At 35.0% G+C, this 17,528-nt stretch overlaps 1 protein-coding gene across 2 annotated transcripts in view; it reads left to right on the forward strand.

Moving 5' to 3' along the window:
* Positions 1–16,358, forward strand: part of LOC140062966 (conserved oligomeric Golgi complex subunit 1-like) — a 38,211-nt gene extending 21,853 nt beyond the window's left edge. For both annotated transcript variants that reach the window (XM_072109367.1, XM_072109368.1), the window contains 13 exons: positions 206–435; positions 879–1,070; positions 1,388–1,483; positions 1,707–1,814; positions 2,028–2,073; positions 2,459–2,526; positions 2,951–3,044; positions 6,187–6,264; positions 6,776–6,852; positions 8,101–8,275; positions 10,560–10,691; positions 11,340–11,528; positions 14,218–16,358. In XM_072109367.1, coding sequence (XP_071965468.1) covers positions 206–435; positions 879–1,070; positions 1,388–1,483; positions 1,707–1,814; positions 2,028–2,073; positions 2,459–2,526; positions 2,951–3,044; positions 6,187–6,264; positions 6,776–6,852; positions 8,101–8,275; positions 10,560–10,691; positions 11,340–11,528; positions 14,218–14,355 — 1,623 coding nt within the window. In that variant the 3' untranslated portion in view covers positions 14,356–16,358. The remainder of the gene's footprint in view (positions 1–205; positions 436–878; positions 1,071–1,387; positions 1,484–1,706; positions 1,815–2,027; positions 2,074–2,458; positions 2,527–2,950; positions 3,045–6,186; positions 6,265–6,775; positions 6,853–8,100; positions 8,276–10,559; positions 10,692–11,339; positions 11,529–14,217) is intronic.
* The last annotated feature ends 1,170 nt before the right edge of the window (positions 16,359–17,528 follow it).

Consider the following 17,528-nt stretch of genomic DNA (forward strand, 5'->3'; position numbering starts at 1 on the left):
CACACCCTACAGCGAACTCAATAGGAATACATATATGCTATACTGTATCTCTGCTGCTAGAATATTGTTGAAATAGGATTTTTTGGTAAACCTGTTATACCACCCTCTAGGTATATTTGCCATAGAAAGTTGCAAGGCAAGGCAGTGAATGTGTTAATTAAACATTGTGGTTGTGTTCAAATTAAAAAATTGTTTTTCCTGTCAGGCTATTTTACAAGATGACCTGGATAAAACTACCAGCACTATACAAACTGCCACCAATCAGGTAATACAGGAGATCAACTCGAATCCAGATGAAAGAGACATCGCAGCCTTTGTGTGGACAGAGTCTGTTAATGATATGCCAAATACAGCAGTCTGGACCGGAGCAACACAGAAGGCTGATGCCGGTGGTCTGTACATGAAGACTAGAGCGTTTACAAATCAAGTACAAAAGTAAGAGGATCAATATTTTTAGTAATCAGATGTACTAGGTTCTTTAAAGGCCACACAAGTATTTTGTATACAATGACTTATATTATATTCTTTATCCAGGATTGATTTTTTAGCTACTGTGAGTGAGTGGCCGAGCAGTTAAGACAGTGGAACCGTAATTAGCACAGGTTTGAGGCTCACTCGCTTCATGGTTCTGGTGGTAGAACGAGTCTTCTCGGATAAGGAATATAAACTGTAGGTCCAGTGTACACATCTAGCTCATGGTGCACTTTAAAGAACCTAGTACATCTTTTGAGACGAGTAGGGGGTTACTCCGGTGTACTAGCAGATCACAGCCACTGATCATAACTGGGCCCACTGGGAGACCAGTCTTTGACTGAAGAGGTCACCCAGTATAAATAAAATATTTTAATTCAATCATTACAATTTTATTTTGTATGTAGTCTGTGCTCAGTATTTAACACACAACTACAAAAACTCCTTGAAGACTTGTCCAGTTATACACAGCAGCAAGTAGACAAGAAAGATACCAAACACCAAGTCACTAGCTCTACAGGGGTGCCATTTGACCGTTATGCTGACACAGAAACACTTCATAGCTTCCTCCAAATAGCATGTATCAAATGTGTTCATAGGTTTGTTTCTGTTCCTCATTTTTACCTTGCATAATTATAATAATATATAATTATTATTGCATATTTGTGTGCATTAATAATCTTTCATTGTCAATGTATTTGCGGGCGCATGTGTGTGTGCGCTGTAATGTTTTGGATGAGTTTAATTGAGGCCTTCCATTTATTTGTGAGAAGGCTATGACATGAATCGGACCTCATATACTGTACCATCCTTTGATAGAGACATAGTTGCATTGATGCCACAAGTGCATTGACTATGTATTTATGTTCAAACAAAGTACATACAACATCTTAACAAATAAATTTAATCTTGTTAGAATTATAGAACATATGAGTTTACATCTAGAGACTTGTCAAAAACACCTGGCTGAGAAAAAGCAACTTCCAGAAGACTGTACCATTATTGTTGACAGGTAAGTTAAAATGAACTGGTCAGAAATGTTATATTTAATATATGTACTTAGTAATTTATAGGAAATTTACATTGATTAGCGAAGTCACAATTTACTGCTGATAATACAATATAATAACAAAGTAAAAGGACAGCAAAACTGCAAACCATTTTTGAGTTTCAATCTGTAGGTCTTAGACAGGTAGAATTGAATGCAAGCAAAAATAATAATATCCTTTATGCAGGTGCTTGGCCCTTGGAAGAATATGTCAAGCAGTGACTGAGTTGGCTCCAAATCTACAAGTATGTGTTACCATTGCAGAACAAAAGAACAAAAAACAAAGACAATCAAGGTATACATTTTCATCACTTCTCTCTGGCAGTTTATAACTCTTCGAATGGTCACAAACCCCTGGGGTTTTTTCTGGAGATCACTGCGGAGTTTTGATGTGAAAGGGTTTATTTTTTAATATAAATAATATTTGGAAAAATATACATTACTTTTTGTATAGTGCTTACATTTCCATGTATTATATTATTTTGTATTATTGTTCTATAATATTTAGGACCCCAGCTAAGTCCTCATGGTTCTCAAGAAGCAAGCCAGCCCCGGTAAGCACACCTCATTTACTACAATAACACTAGTAGCATAAGGATAGTAAAGGCCAATTTACAGAAACAAAAATATAGAATCTATTTTATTCTTGTGACAATTTACACATAACGCTGTGCGGTGAGCGGAAACTCATACCCAGTACCGTTTTGATTTCACGATCATTCGGGAAACCACCTCACGACATAGATACAGATTCTACGTGGTATACATGGTTTTCCGCTTACCATTACAACTTGTGTAAATTGGCCTTAAACAGTAAAAAAAAAAACACAGAATATATTGGTAGGAATGTTACCTTAAAAAAAAGATGATAATGTTTGTAAATTGTAGAAATGCCAAAGTGCAACCAAGGTATGTTATATTTAAATATATATTTTATAGACTGTAGAAGTGACAGAGTGGAACCAAGTTAAGAAATTACTGCAAGACAAAAGTCAAGAAGCTTTTAGGTAGGTTGTGTAGAGTGCAGTGTCTATGTCATCACTATATAAATTAAACAAACTTATTATCATTACAGGCTTGTAACAAAGTTGGCAATTCCCAAAAATGTATGAAAACCATTAATGCAAGAAAAATTGATGTTACTTCAACCACAATCTCGTTAAAATGTATTGCACAAAAAGTTGCTTTTTAATGATGTCATTAATACAAATATTAGAAATACTGATATTATTTTATTGTCCATAGTAATTTAAAATGGAAATACATTTGAAACTGGCATGAAATATAACAAAAATAGATATACTTATCAAATTCAGAAGATTACAACAAAATACACAAAAATACTTACAAAAAAAATAAATAAATAAAAATACTTAATGTGTATCTGTTTTCTATGCTTAATTGTGTTTTAAAATGTTTTTCTTTGCACAGTATATGGGGTGATTATACAGCGCAGGCATTCTTGGATGATTATCAGACTGCTGTGTTAAAGTGTACACCAGCTACTCTTCTAGCAGCATGTACAGTAAGTCATGCATCACACATGGGGGGGGGGGAGGGTTCATGTATCATGCATGGAAGAGTCATGCATCATGCATGGCAGAGTCATGCATCATACATGGAGGGGTCATGCATCATGCATGGAAGAGTCATGCATCATGCATGGAGGGGTCATGCATCATGCATGGAAGAGTCATGCATCATGCATGGAAGAGTCATGCATCATCCATAGAAGAGTCATGCATCATACATGCAGGGTCATGTATGGAGGGTTCATGCATCATGCATGGAAGAGTCATGCATCATGCATGGAAGAGTCATGCATCATGCATGGAGGGGTCATGCATCATGCATGGAAGAGTCATGCATCATACATGCAGGTTCATGTATGGAGGGTTCATGTATCATGCATGGAAGAGTCATGCATCATGCATGGAGGTGTCATGCATCATGCATGGAAGAGTCATGCATCATACATGCAGGGTCATGTATGGAGGGGTCATGTATCATGCATGGAGGGGTCATGTATCACACAAGGAGGGTTCATGCATCACACTTGGAGGGTTCATGCATCACACTTGGAGGGTTCATGCATCACACTTGGAGGGTTCATGCATCACACTTGGAGGGGTCATGCATCACACTTGGAGGGTTCATGCATCACACAAGGAGGGTTCATGCATCACACTTGGAGGGTTCATGCATCACACTTGGAGGGTTCATGCATTACACTTGGAGGGTTCATGCATTACACTTGGAGGGTTCATGCATTACACTTGGAGGGGTCATGCATTACACTTGGAGGGTTCATGCATTACACTTGGAGGGTTCATGCATTACACATGGAGGGTTCATGCATTACACTTGGAGGGTTCATGCATCACACTTGGAGGGTTCATGCATCACACTTGGAGGGGTCATGCATCACACTTGGAGGGTTCATGCATCACACAAGGAGGGTTCATGCATCACACTTGGAGGGTTCATGCATCACACTTGGAGGGTTCATGCATCACACTTGGAGGGTTCATGCATTACACTTGGAGGGTTCATGCATTACACTTGGAGGGGTCATGCATCACACTTGGAGGGTTCATGCATCACACTTGGAGGGTTCATGCATTACACTTGGAGGGTTCATGCATCACACATGGAGGGTTCATGCATCACACTTGGAGGGTTCATGCATTACACTTGGAGGGTTCATGCATCACACTTGGAGGGTTCATGCATTACACTTGGAGGGTTCATGCATCACACATGGAGGGTTCATGCATCACACTTGGAGGGTTCATGCATCACACTTGGAGGGTTCATGCATTACACTTGGAGGGTTCATGCATCACACTTGGAGGGTTCATGCATTACACTTGGAGGGTTCATGCATCACACATGGAGGGTTCATGCATCACACTTGGAGGGTTCATGCATTACACTTGGAGGGTTCATGCATCACACTTGGAGGGTTCATGCATTACACTTGGAGGGTTCATGCATTACACTTGGAGGGTTCATGCATCACACATGGAGGGTTCATGCATCACACTTGGAGGGTTCATGCATCACACTTGGAGGGTTCATGCATCACACTTGGAGGGTTCATGCATCACACTTGGAGGGTTCATGCATTACACTTGGAGGGTTCATGCATTACACTTGGAGGGTTCATGCATCACACTTGGAGGGGTCATGCATCACACTTGGAGGGTTCATGCATCACACTTGGAGGGTTCATGCATTACACTTGGAGGGTTCATGCATCACACTTGGAGGGTTCATGCATCACACTTGGAGGGTTCATGCATCACACATGGAGGGTTCATCCATCACACAAGGAGGGTTCATGCATCACACTTGGAGGGTTCATGCATCACACTTGGAGGGTTCATGCATCACACTTGGAGGGTTCATGCATCACACTTGGAGGGTTCATGCATCACACATGGAGGGGTCATGCATCACACTTGGAGGGGTCATGCATCACACATGGAGGGTTCATGCATCACACTTGGAGGGTTCATGCATCACACTTGGAGGGTTCATGCATCACACATGGAGGGGTCATGCATCACACTTGGAGGGTTCATGCATCACACTTGGAGGGTTCATGCATCACACATGGAGTGGTCATGCATCACACTTGGAGGGTTCATGCATCACACATGGAGGGTTCATGCATCACACATGGAGGGTTCATGCATCACACATGGAGGGTTCATGCATCACACATGGAGGGTTCATGCATCACACTTGGAGGGTTCATGCATCACACTTGGAGGGTTCATGCATCACACTTGGAGGGTTCATGCATCACACTTGGAGGGTTCATGCATCACACATGGAGGGTTCATGCATCACACATGGAGGGTTCATGCATCACGCATGGAGGGTTCATGCATCACGCATGGAGGGTTCATGCATCACGCATGGAGGGTTCATGCATCACGCATGGAGGGTTCATGCATCACGCATGGAAGGTTCATGCATCACGCATGGAGGGTTCATGCATCACGCATGGAGGGTTCATGCATCACGCATGGAGGGTTCATGCATCACACATGGAGGGTTCATGCATCACACATGGAGGGTTCATGCATCACACATGGAGGGGTCATGCATCACACATGGAGGGTTCATGCATCACACATGGAGGGTTCATGCATCACACATGGAGGGTTCATGCATCATACTTGGAGGGTTCATGCATCACACTTGGAGGGTTCATGCATCACACTTGGAGGGTTCATGCATCACACTTGGAGGGGTCATGCATCACACATGGAGGGTTCATGCATCACACATGGAGGGTTCATGCATCACACATGGAGGGTTCATGCATCACACTTGGAGGGTTCATGCATCACACTTGGAGGTGTCATGCATCACACTTGGAGGTGTCATGCATCACACATGGAGGTGTCATGCATCACACTTGGAGGGTTCATGCATCACACTTGGAGGTGTCATGCATCACACTTGGAGGTGTCATGCATCACACATGGAGGGTTCATGCATCACACTTGGAGGGTTCATGCATCATGCATGGAGAGCCTTATGTATGGGGAATATACATCAAATATAGAGGTTATTCATGACATGAATTTTTGTAGAGATTCAAGTAAGTATGTCACAATTAGCTGATACCAAATATTATAAATTTAATTTAGCAATGGGCAGCGGTTGACATAGAAGAAGAAACTGAAGAAGGCAAGAAGATTAGCTCCAAGATAAGGCTTCCTGTCCAGGTTAGTGAGAATGTTCATAATGATATCAATGACAAGTCACATCTAATGTCCTTTAGTGCACATATATTAGCTCCAAGTGTGAATGTATTTACTACATGAAACAATATTGTAGGGAGCTTTTGATTTGTACGACCTATGACCTATGACTTACACATATTGTGTAGTGGGTCATCACTTGGATGTAGAATCCACAATTGTATTGATTGAGGAAACATATACCCAATGTCCCCGTATGCGCACATTGAATTAACACGACATAAATAGTACATATCAAGGTTGTCTAGTAAGTTGTCGCAAATTAAAAAGTCCTTATCATAAACAATGCTTTTACTAGAGCAGACTATGTTTATTATATGTAAATAATTGAATCATATTACTGACATATTTTAATAATTAATGCTATAAACTTTTCTTTCTTACTTTATCTGAAGGCTGTTTACAAAATTGAGCATTTAAGCTGTTGAATTATTTCATATATACACAGTATATATCGTATTGTTCTTACTTTCAGTGTTCTTGGTATGTGCAATCACTCTTGTTTGAGTTGTGCTCAGAAATCAACCGAGTTGGTGGACACGCCCTTTCCAGGTTTGTATTATTCCATACAGGTCTACAGTTATTTATTATTTTGATATGAGTGTGTGATTGTGAGAACCTTAAGGAGTAACTATTCATTCGTTTATTTTAGATTTTATATCATAATCCAGAGCTATGCTCGACGCGATTATGAGGTCATGTGAGTGAGTGAGTGAGTGGCCGAGCGGTTAAGACAGTGGAACCGTAATTACGTAGCCATAACATCGGCAGGGGTTCGAGGCTCACTCACTCCATGGTTCTGGTGGTAGAACGAGTCTTCTCGGATAAGGACTATAAACCATAGGTCCAGTGTACACAACCTGCTCGTGTGCACTTTAAAGAACCTAGTACATCTTTCGAGACGAGTAGAGGGTTACCCCGGTGTATTAGTACATCACAGCCACTGATCACCAACTGGGCCCTCTGGGAGATCAGTCTTTGACTGAAGAGGCCACCCAGTATAAAGATAAAACAAACAAACAAACAAAGTTCCGAATATGAGCACTGTTTCAATCATTTGATAGTATTATTATATAATTTACACAGTGGTACACTACATTATCATAAAGAAAAGTAAATGTACATTTCCACTTTAATAAGTGTCTCCCCAAAAAGGGGTGTCCTAAAGCGAGTCATATGGCCGAGCGGTTAAGGCAGGGGCGCCGTTTACCGTACCTAAAGAGCCAACAACATCGGCAAGGGTTCGAGGCCGACTCGCTCCTAGTTCTGGTGGTGGAACAAGTCTTCTCGGATAAGGACTATAAACCGTAGGTCCAGTGTACACAGTTATAACCTGTGTGTACTTTAAAGAACTCGGTTCATTATTCGAAAAGAGTAGGGGGTTACCCCGGTGAACTGGTTCACATAATAGCCCCTGTACCTGGGGGATTAGCCCCTGTATCTGGGGGATTACCACCTATCTGATAGGACAGTGATTAATTCACTATTGGTAATCCTTGGCCACATTGCCAAAAGACATATATAATAAAAAAAATTAAATAAGTAGGTGTTCTATTACACCAAATCAAATGTGAAAAATTCAAAATCTCTGCCAAGCGATATGCGTGTAGAAAACGAAACATTGATTTGCCGGTACGGAACCGGAACCGTGCTGGAACAGGTGTGAAAGACCCTTAAATCCAAAGATAAGAAGCACTGTGTTTCCTCAATGCTCAAAAAAAGGGGTATTGAAATTGCATTAAAGCAATTAGCGAATTCACTTTACAAACACAAATACATAATTTAACTTTGTGTTTTCAGAATTACTATTTGTAAACTGGTACAGAGCGTTACTGGCGGTATTATGAATACCTACAAAGAATTGCTAACGTCAAAAGAATTAGGAGTTCAGTTGTCACAGCCTAGAGTGATACAGCTGCTATTTGATCTAAGATTTGTATATGAAATTATGTCCGGAAGAGGAGATGATAAAAAGGTAATCATTACTTTATATATATATAATAATAATAATAATTTATTGGCACTGCACTTTTTTTTTTATCAGTGGCACACTTCAACTTGTGAAGGTGCGTCTAAGAAAACGAAACAAAAAGAAGAGAAAAATACAACTATAGGAATATACATTCCTGCTAAAATAACAAAAGAACTAATTAAACCAACTTCATGACAAGTTACAACTTATAGAATATAGTACAAACAAATAAATAAATAAATAAAAAAGTTACAAAATGAAATTCAAAAAATATACAGTAACGTAAAACACACAGCAATGGGGAACAAATACTCAGATATTTTAAGGAGAAATCTCCTATTCTATGCTTTACACACGTATTAAGCTCTGTCTACACTATCAAACTTTATGTGACAAAATGTGGTGTGCCCATATATGGACATGATGATGTCATATCAGTACCATATTTGAGCATATCACTACCATATCTGGGCACATACATTTGTTGTCACATAAATTTTATAATGTAGACAGAGCTTTACAATATTTATCAAAGAAGCGGTTCATTGCTCTTCATAACATAGAGCAATATTTCCAATAATCGAGGAAGAGAGGGATTGTCCAACATTTCGGTCATTCTCAGTTCTTTATTATTCCCCCAATCACTGAGCCTCAATACTCTTAATAGCATTTCAACGTTCAGCATTGAGAATCATGTCACAAATAATCTAGATAGGTTGTATAAATCTGTTATAAAGATCTTTAATTATTTTGAATAGTCTAAATGTGTTATTCAATTTGATAAATTCCCGGCATATAAATGTAATTCACACATTTTCATTAGTTGAACTCTACAAATGTATACAAACACATTTTATTTTTTTCCTCACCGTTCTGGTCCCATGGAACTAATTTGTTCTCGTCCACATCCTATCGAACCTAACACTCATTGTGGATGTTATGTCTTTAGTATTAATTATTCAGTTGATTTAAATTGGTTTTCTACAGTGTGATAAAGGGAGGGATTTCTGATTCACCTAGCTTTATTTGTACATGTCCCTACGGAATGACAAACGACTCTAATGTTAGGAATCCTAACACATTAAAATAAACATTAAAACATAAACCTCAAGCTGTTATGAAAGAGTATCATAACCTATGACTGACTATTCAGTATAAATAAATCTTTTGTCTGATGAAATCTTAAGAGTTTAAAATGTTCAATAATATACAAATAATTAATGTTTATGAGTGTAATGATACAAATAATGGCATGAGGTGAATGATGAAAGGTTATATTTCACCGAGGCGACAGGTAATGGTTGTAAATTTATTTTTCTACGCGAAAAACATTTTTTTCCCTACGCAAAAAATAGAGAAAAAAGTACTATTAAACATTCAATAGTGCATACTATTGCATGCTATGCAACCCATACATGTCAAATCAAATGACAAGAATTTATTTAGGGTGTTATATGATATATATATATATATATAAATCCCAAATATTTTGATTGTGGAAAATAAACAGATTACAAAGATTACTATAAATCATAGACAGATACTTGGTAATCACCTGTCTTGTTTTAGTAACAACACAAAATAACTTTAGTGTAATAATGCCTCACTTTTTTAGATTAGATTGTAATGTTTAATGAGGGATAGAATAAACTATATGATATGATTGTATGTATTGTATTAGATTTTTCATAAATAAAATGTTGATTTATTTGATATAAGACGTCATTAATGTAGTGTATGCTTTGTTTAAGAGAGAAAAACAACTTTGGTGACATGGGGCGTGGGGAATATTGTTGTGCCACAATTCAACTTTTATTGGCAGAGAACAACAAGAGTAACAAAAGTAGCATTAGGAGTATTGATTGAAAAGGAAAAAACATAGAGTACATAAAAATAAAACAGAATTACGGCTGATTCATTTGAAATATTAGGAACCACAATTTTGAAAATTACTTGACAACTTTATTCTGATCTTTATTCTATTTCAAATATGTATATTATACAACAAAGGGTCAACGATCTTTTAGCATAAGCTTTTCATATTGCATACATAAGTAAATTATAATCCTCTCTAAAACCAGATTTAACATTTTATGACACTTTTAAAAATGCTTCATATTGCATAATGAATTGTATTAATATAATAATTGCTGAAATGCTAAAATTTCAGCACTTTTTGCACTACTTAACATCTCAACATGCAATAACTATAATTGACTGAGCTATCTCTGTAAAACTGATACCTTAAAGTCATTTTACTTAGTGTATTGAATGCTCTATCTTCAAGGTTAATGTCACTTACACGACTGAAGTGGAAAAGTTGATTGACCGTTTCGAATCAAAGATTGACCCCTTTGACCTGGATGTTTTCACCGTCCACATTAACTCTAACCTTTCAAGACACATTCATCGCAGTTCGGTAAGTGCCGTTTTACGCTCTTAATTAGTCTTACCATAATTATACCATCATAGATATCTGTCAATAATGGAAATCTTTCACAAACATAATGGTTGACCTATTAAGGCCTCAGGTAAAATCTTGATTATATTTCATTGATCTTGTTGCACTTGTTGTATTCACAATGACCTACTCCGACCACTTAAGACAACAACCAAACAGTTAACTCTACAAAATTGCTCTGAATGAATCCTTACAATTGGATGTACTGTTAAAACTACGCTTGAGTATGATGCCACATCTTCCACCACTACTATATTTGACCATTTTCATGCAAATTGCATTAATTTAAATATCTGAGTGCAAAAATATAGGATTTTTTTGTTATTGCTACAAATGATGTAAACAATTTATGCGCTCTGTTGAGATTTGTACAAACGAAACCAACCCTTTCCACTAAATTTGACACGGTTTTATGTTTAGAGTGTATTTGGTACAATATACCTGTACCAGTTATTTTTAACTCAGTATTGTAAATGCTGCAATATTTTACATTTTTTAATTTAAATATTACAGTTGATGTAATGAATTTGATTTAATGTTTTATCTTGCCAAGGAAGAAACATTTTATAAATTGCATTTTTATTGTATTCATTAATTTATTCATAGATCTTACTAGGAGCCTTGGCTAGCCCCGAAAAGCATGTGTACTCCAGCCATAAAGCAGTCCAAGCTGGCCACCAAGAACAGCATAACATACTGCCACTGTCAACAAGCCAGGCTAGGTTTAACCTGCTTCCACTAAGCTCACAATCCACACAAATCCTACCAACAAGTTTGCCAAGAGCACCACAAACTGTAAGATAATTGATAATTATTATACCGTAGTAAAGTTTTTTTTAGAATAGAAGTATAAACGTAGTTTTAAATTTTGTGTGAAAAAAAATGTGATGTGCCCATATATGGACAGGATGATGTCATATCACTACCATATTTGGACATATCACTATTATATTTGGGCACATAAAACTTTTTTGTTAAACTAGTTTGATAGTGTAGACAGAGCTTTACACAAACTGGAGAGCAATTTTGAATATAATTTGCAGCTTCTTTTTTTTCTCTGAATTTCAAAGTATTGCATTTCTGAGTTGCATTTCAGCCCAGTTCAAGAATGATTTAATCACACAGACAAGAAAAGAAGTATTGTTCCTGTATAAAAGAAGGAATCAGAAAAAAAATTAACATTACTAATACTCGGCTAGCAGAGTTCTTGTAATTCACTGTCCTCTTTCCACCACTCCTGACAATAACTGCATGTACAATAATTTCAAAGTGGCGCGGATTGTCTGTGTCCTCCAAAATGTTTTGAAATGCCTTTGTAATCCGTTCATATTCACTCATGGTCTTTGTCATCAGTTACTCGTTGTTGTGTCCGAAATGATTGATTATACTTTGCTTATAATAGTTCACAGAGTTGATGATGTTACCGTTTCAACATCCATTTAACTTGTCCGCATACGCAGCTAAAGATTCCACAAGGTCACCATGCCCTCTAGATAACAAATCACTATATATGTTATTGCGTTTAAAAAAAAGAAAATTCTAGATAAAATAAATTTAATGTTTTCAATCATTTTTTGAATAATTTTTAAAATACAAAAAGGAGCAAGCATTAGCTAGACATAGGCCTGAACAGGTTTAACTGCTCTTTTTCAAACATTTACAAAACAATAATTAATAATAAACAAAAAGTTAGAAAGTTATTTAAAATGACATAATGTAATCAATTATACAATTCAATTAATACAAAATAATATAAATGAGTTACATTACAATTTAAATGAATTTAAACAGGAATAATTATCAGAATAAATGTATCATATTCGTAAAAGCACTGTTCTATTTTTCTTGTTAGTAAATTAATTAAATTTGACAATCTGCAGTTAGTTGCACAAACAAGGGGATTTTCATCTTGTTTTGAAAAATATTCTCGCTATTCTTTGATATGATTTATTTTTATACTTTTGTGTAGGGACAATGCAATCTATAATCCCTTGTAATCAATTTCATCTGACATGAAATGTTGTTTGTTATAATACTAGATTAATTTGTTCCAAGTAATAGCAATTGCACTCATTCATTTTTCTTTGTGTTTCGTATTTCCATTGTTTTCTTCCTCAAGGCTATAGTATTTAAACTAAAGATGATGGCTTACTTGATTTATATTCATTCATTTTTTTATGGCGTTTAACAGAAAACGGAGCACATTTGATGCTTGTGAAAGTGACAAAGTGATTTTAGTTTTCTAGTAATTACTCCGCTTGTGTGAAAACTCGCTGCCTAGTTTGCGTATCGTATGAACAATGCCCTGAATTTGGTTACCTTTAGGCTATCAGAAGCTGAAAATTACAATTTCAATTGCCACACATTTTAAGATAATTCTCATTGTAATATGCATTATTTTATCAATTCTGCGGCTGTAGGATTATCGTACAGTACTGTATACACTTTCAAAATGAAGAGGACACTTTTGATGTTGGGGAAGTTATATGTATTGTTTTGCTAATATTTATACCAATCATCAGAAGAAGTAGTCTAATTTCAACTTAACCTAGAAATGAAATGAAATATCTTTTGTTTGTGATGCTAACTGAAAATTGGATTTATTGAAAAAAATTTTTAAAAAATACCATTAAAATAGCTGTAACTTCTTTGGCTGTATAAACTAATTATTTTGTTGATAGTTAGTAGTTAAATGCAAATTATTAAATGGTTTAATTTATCAAGCAAGATTACAAATGATACCGTTGAACAACAGAAATGGGTTAATGCTTAATGTTAATTGTACAGTACATTATTCAGTTTTATCGATTTTTAGGAGTTTCTTTGTTCTGCCAAAATGCATAACTCATTCACTACCATAAGTACACATTCAACAACAGACAACAACATTCTTGTTCGTTCATTTCAAATCAATTGTAGTCAAATTGATTTTTTTTTAAAGCCTACACAAAAATAAAACATATATAATTGTTTTTCTGACCTGTTTTTATTGTATTTTTTTTGGTCAAATAAATAAATTTAATTAAATTTTATTTTGAACAATGCTCTTGGTTTTGTTAACAAATTTAACTTCCCTAGACTCATGGTCTAGGATATTCATTTTAAATGCATAGGCAGTTACAGTATTATAATATATTTTTACATTTTAAGTATATAGTATATTTTAAAAATGTCAAGATTTTCTATAAAATAATACCAGTATCTCATTAATGTTTTTCTTTAATGTATATTTGTCACAGTAATTTAGAGTCTTTAATGATGCATTCACTAATCTTACATGCATGTTGTCTTGTAATTCAAACCAGTCGATGTTGTTGAAATTTTAGTTCATTAAAATTATTCATAAACCTGAGAAATATTTTATAAATAAATAAATCTAAAGCAAGATATGAAAATTTTTTATTTGCCGAGTGAGTACATCTAGTGAAAATGTAAATTTGATTCATAGTTTATTAAAAACATAATTTTATCTTTGTGAATTTAGCCTCTTAGCCCATCTGCTTACAAGAGTCCACCCGCAGCGAAACTGGCGTTAGAGAAGGTGACATCAAAATCTGGATTCTTTTACTCAAGACTTGGCTCGCTGAAAACAGGATGGTTAGCAAACATTGGAAAGGAGTAGAGATGATGGACATGCAGTACCAGTAAGACATATGTCTTAATTAAGTTCATATTTAATTAAATTATTATAGACTATCCTGGATTAATTATGTGCACCTTGATGTGCCTAAAGAAATTTGTTTTCCTTATTTCAACTATTTGACTTTTGAAACAGTGAATCTCTTGAACCATGGATGAATTATTTTTAAATTTATTTAAATATTTCCCCTATGCTTGAATCATAAATGAACTAGTTAAGATTGCTCCACAGTAATAACATTACGGTTGGGATAAATATCAGGGAAAGGGTTGTATTTGGAGGCTAACTTGAACACTTTGGCCATACAATAACAGAGTTCGTATGTACAGTACTATTGAATGTCCATAATTACTACAGAAATGTGTACGAAATTAGAGATAAATACACTGTACTATTGAAGAGCAAACTGCACAAAATTATAATTGACTTAAATTATGGTAAGCCTGGTAAAAAAAGGCACAATAATTATGGACAAACGACCCATGCCACAAGAAGGCCTGCTGTACAAGCGTACGACACAGTGTGGTGGCCTTTTAATTCTATGATGCACCAAGCAACAGTGTTAAGCAGAAGGATTGTTTGACCTGATGTGTACAAAACTACTATGGACAAATTTGTATCAAGACTACTGAAATTAAACAAGTTGATAACTCTGCAGCAGCTTATCCTCACCAATTTGCTTCCTGCCCAGGTTTGGAAAACACTACAGTATTTTAATGCAGCGTTGTTGTATCAATTGTACTGTCTTACTGTCGGGCTTCATCGAATTATGTGCAACAAAACAGAAAAAAAAACAAGAATAGAGGCCACAATATACTGTATATTTCTACACATCATATTATATGAATGAGTTAACCACATTGGTGGCGCTGTTTACAATAGTTGTAATTTCAGCTGGTTAGTCACAACACTCATTTGATATTGAATGATCCCGTAAGTCTTTGGAGACCTGATCGAGGGAAGGTAATTTCACGGCCTATTGGTTATCAGTTCATAATATTATTGGACAACCATGACCTGAGTTATATTCTGGGTCTTGCCTTCTGTAACGTTGTATATTTCATGTGTCTTAATGTACTCTGCTTCTCAACCGTATTTATCAATGGAATTATGGAATTACCGTTATAGATATTCATCATCTTTTACCGACAATTACAAAGAAAAGGAAAACATGGACATTATTTTAGAAGTTGTGACCTAACGGCAAGGATACAATTCATAAAACTACTATAAATTTAGAATTCAGTACTTTTTTTATACCAATGACATTAAAAGACTAAATACAGAATGCTTCACTTATTTGTGATCAAAGTATTTCCATTCATTATTTTTATTAACGTTTTTTTTTATTGAATTCTTTACTGATTATTGTAGCATATAAAAAATAAATGGAATTTCTAAAGTAGTTTGAAGGTGGTAGATATTAAAATATTTATTTCTATTTATTAAGTGACGATGCCAGTAACATGCTAAATGTTTTTTGGTAGGCCTATAGTTAAGAATTATTTAATGATATTTTGGGTGTATGTTGATTAAATAACACCTCGTTAGAGTTGAAAACAAATTCTGTTGGATTTAATTCTTTTTCTGGGCATGTTCTCAAAATATTTAATTATGTAGAATAATTAAATGGAAAATTAAATACACACTTGTCACGCACTGTCTACACTATCAAACTTTATGTGACAAAACAATGTGATGTGCCCATATATGGACATGATGATGTCATATCACTACCATATATGGTATATCACTACTACTCACTATACCATATTTTGATAGTGTAGGCAGAGCTTTACATAACCAATAATATTGAACATAAACATTAAATTACATTAATGAAATGATAATGTATTAAATGTTATTAAAGAACTAATTTTTTCAGTTGTATAATTTTTTTTTATGGGATAAAATTACTTGGACCATTAACTACAGTAATTAAATTATATTAAAAATCATTGATAGAATTGTGTACATATAAACCTATCTAGTAAAATAAATTTAAAAAAAATAATATTTCATGTGAGTTCTTTTTTTCAAGCCTAAGTTTTTTTTCTTTGAATTTGAATACGGTAATGTTTTTGATTGATGTTTGAAGTTTTGTTGAATTGTCTGGAATATTAGAGAAATTGATTGACAGCCATGTGACCCCAATTTATCAACATGCATCTCCTTGCTACTTTTATAGTTCGAAACGTTGATCTTTCTTTGTCATTACATTTTATTTTGAAGTTATAAAGTAAACATCTTCTTATTCGTAAATAATTTTGTTAAAAAAAAAAGAATCTTCATGGAATTAATAATTGATTTTATTTATTGTAATATCATATCTTATTTATATCTATCAAAGTAATTAATAATATTGTTTTGGTCCAAACTGTCTATTTTAACTGGAGCATGTCTAATTATATTGTTTACGTTACGAGTCTCAATTACATAGTGTAAAAAAATAGTCGTATATAATTTACCTGGACTGATAACAGTAAAATGTGTAAATTTTGTAACTGTAGACGAAATGGTGATTATCGTTCTGTTGTGAATTAGACATTGGATAAATACTATAATTCCCGTAAGGGAATGTACTACCCTAACTGCTCCTCAGTAACTTGTATCGGATATCATGCGTAATTAGCTACAGTAAAAATACACAATTGTCGTTTCTACACCACGTTTGTGTCTGTTATTGCAGATATAGCTAATGAACTTGAACGAATGTTGTTAGTATGAATTGCATCGACCAATCACATTTCAGATTGAAGTCGTAGAATGAGGTAGATACAAATTAACTGTTAAGTGTCGGATATGTTAGTACATTTTGTACATTAATATTCAAGAATATTTCCGAATTTGTAAATGTAAAGTTGTTTGGTTGTATACCTACCAATTCCAGAATCTTTAATTCTAGTCTTAAATTGTGATCATTTCTATCTCAAAACTAAATACGAAGCCAACATGATGATTTTTTCCTCTTCTCTGGAAATAAAGGTTAGATGATGACAACATCTTTAGTAATAATAATAATAATAAATTTGGTCTTTTTTAAAGTGCATAATGCATAAAGCCTCTATGCGCTTCACCTAACATTTGCATGAAAACATGAATTTAATTAAATCCTTTATATAGAATGTATTTGTATTTAGGTTTTACCATAGATT

This window comes from Antedon mediterranea, chromosome 11 (genome assembly GCF_964355755.1).
Source record: "Antedon mediterranea chromosome 11, ecAntMedi1.1, whole genome shotgun sequence".
Lineage (NCBI taxonomy): Eukaryota > Metazoa > Echinodermata > Crinoidea > Comatulida > Antedonidae > Antedon > Antedon mediterranea.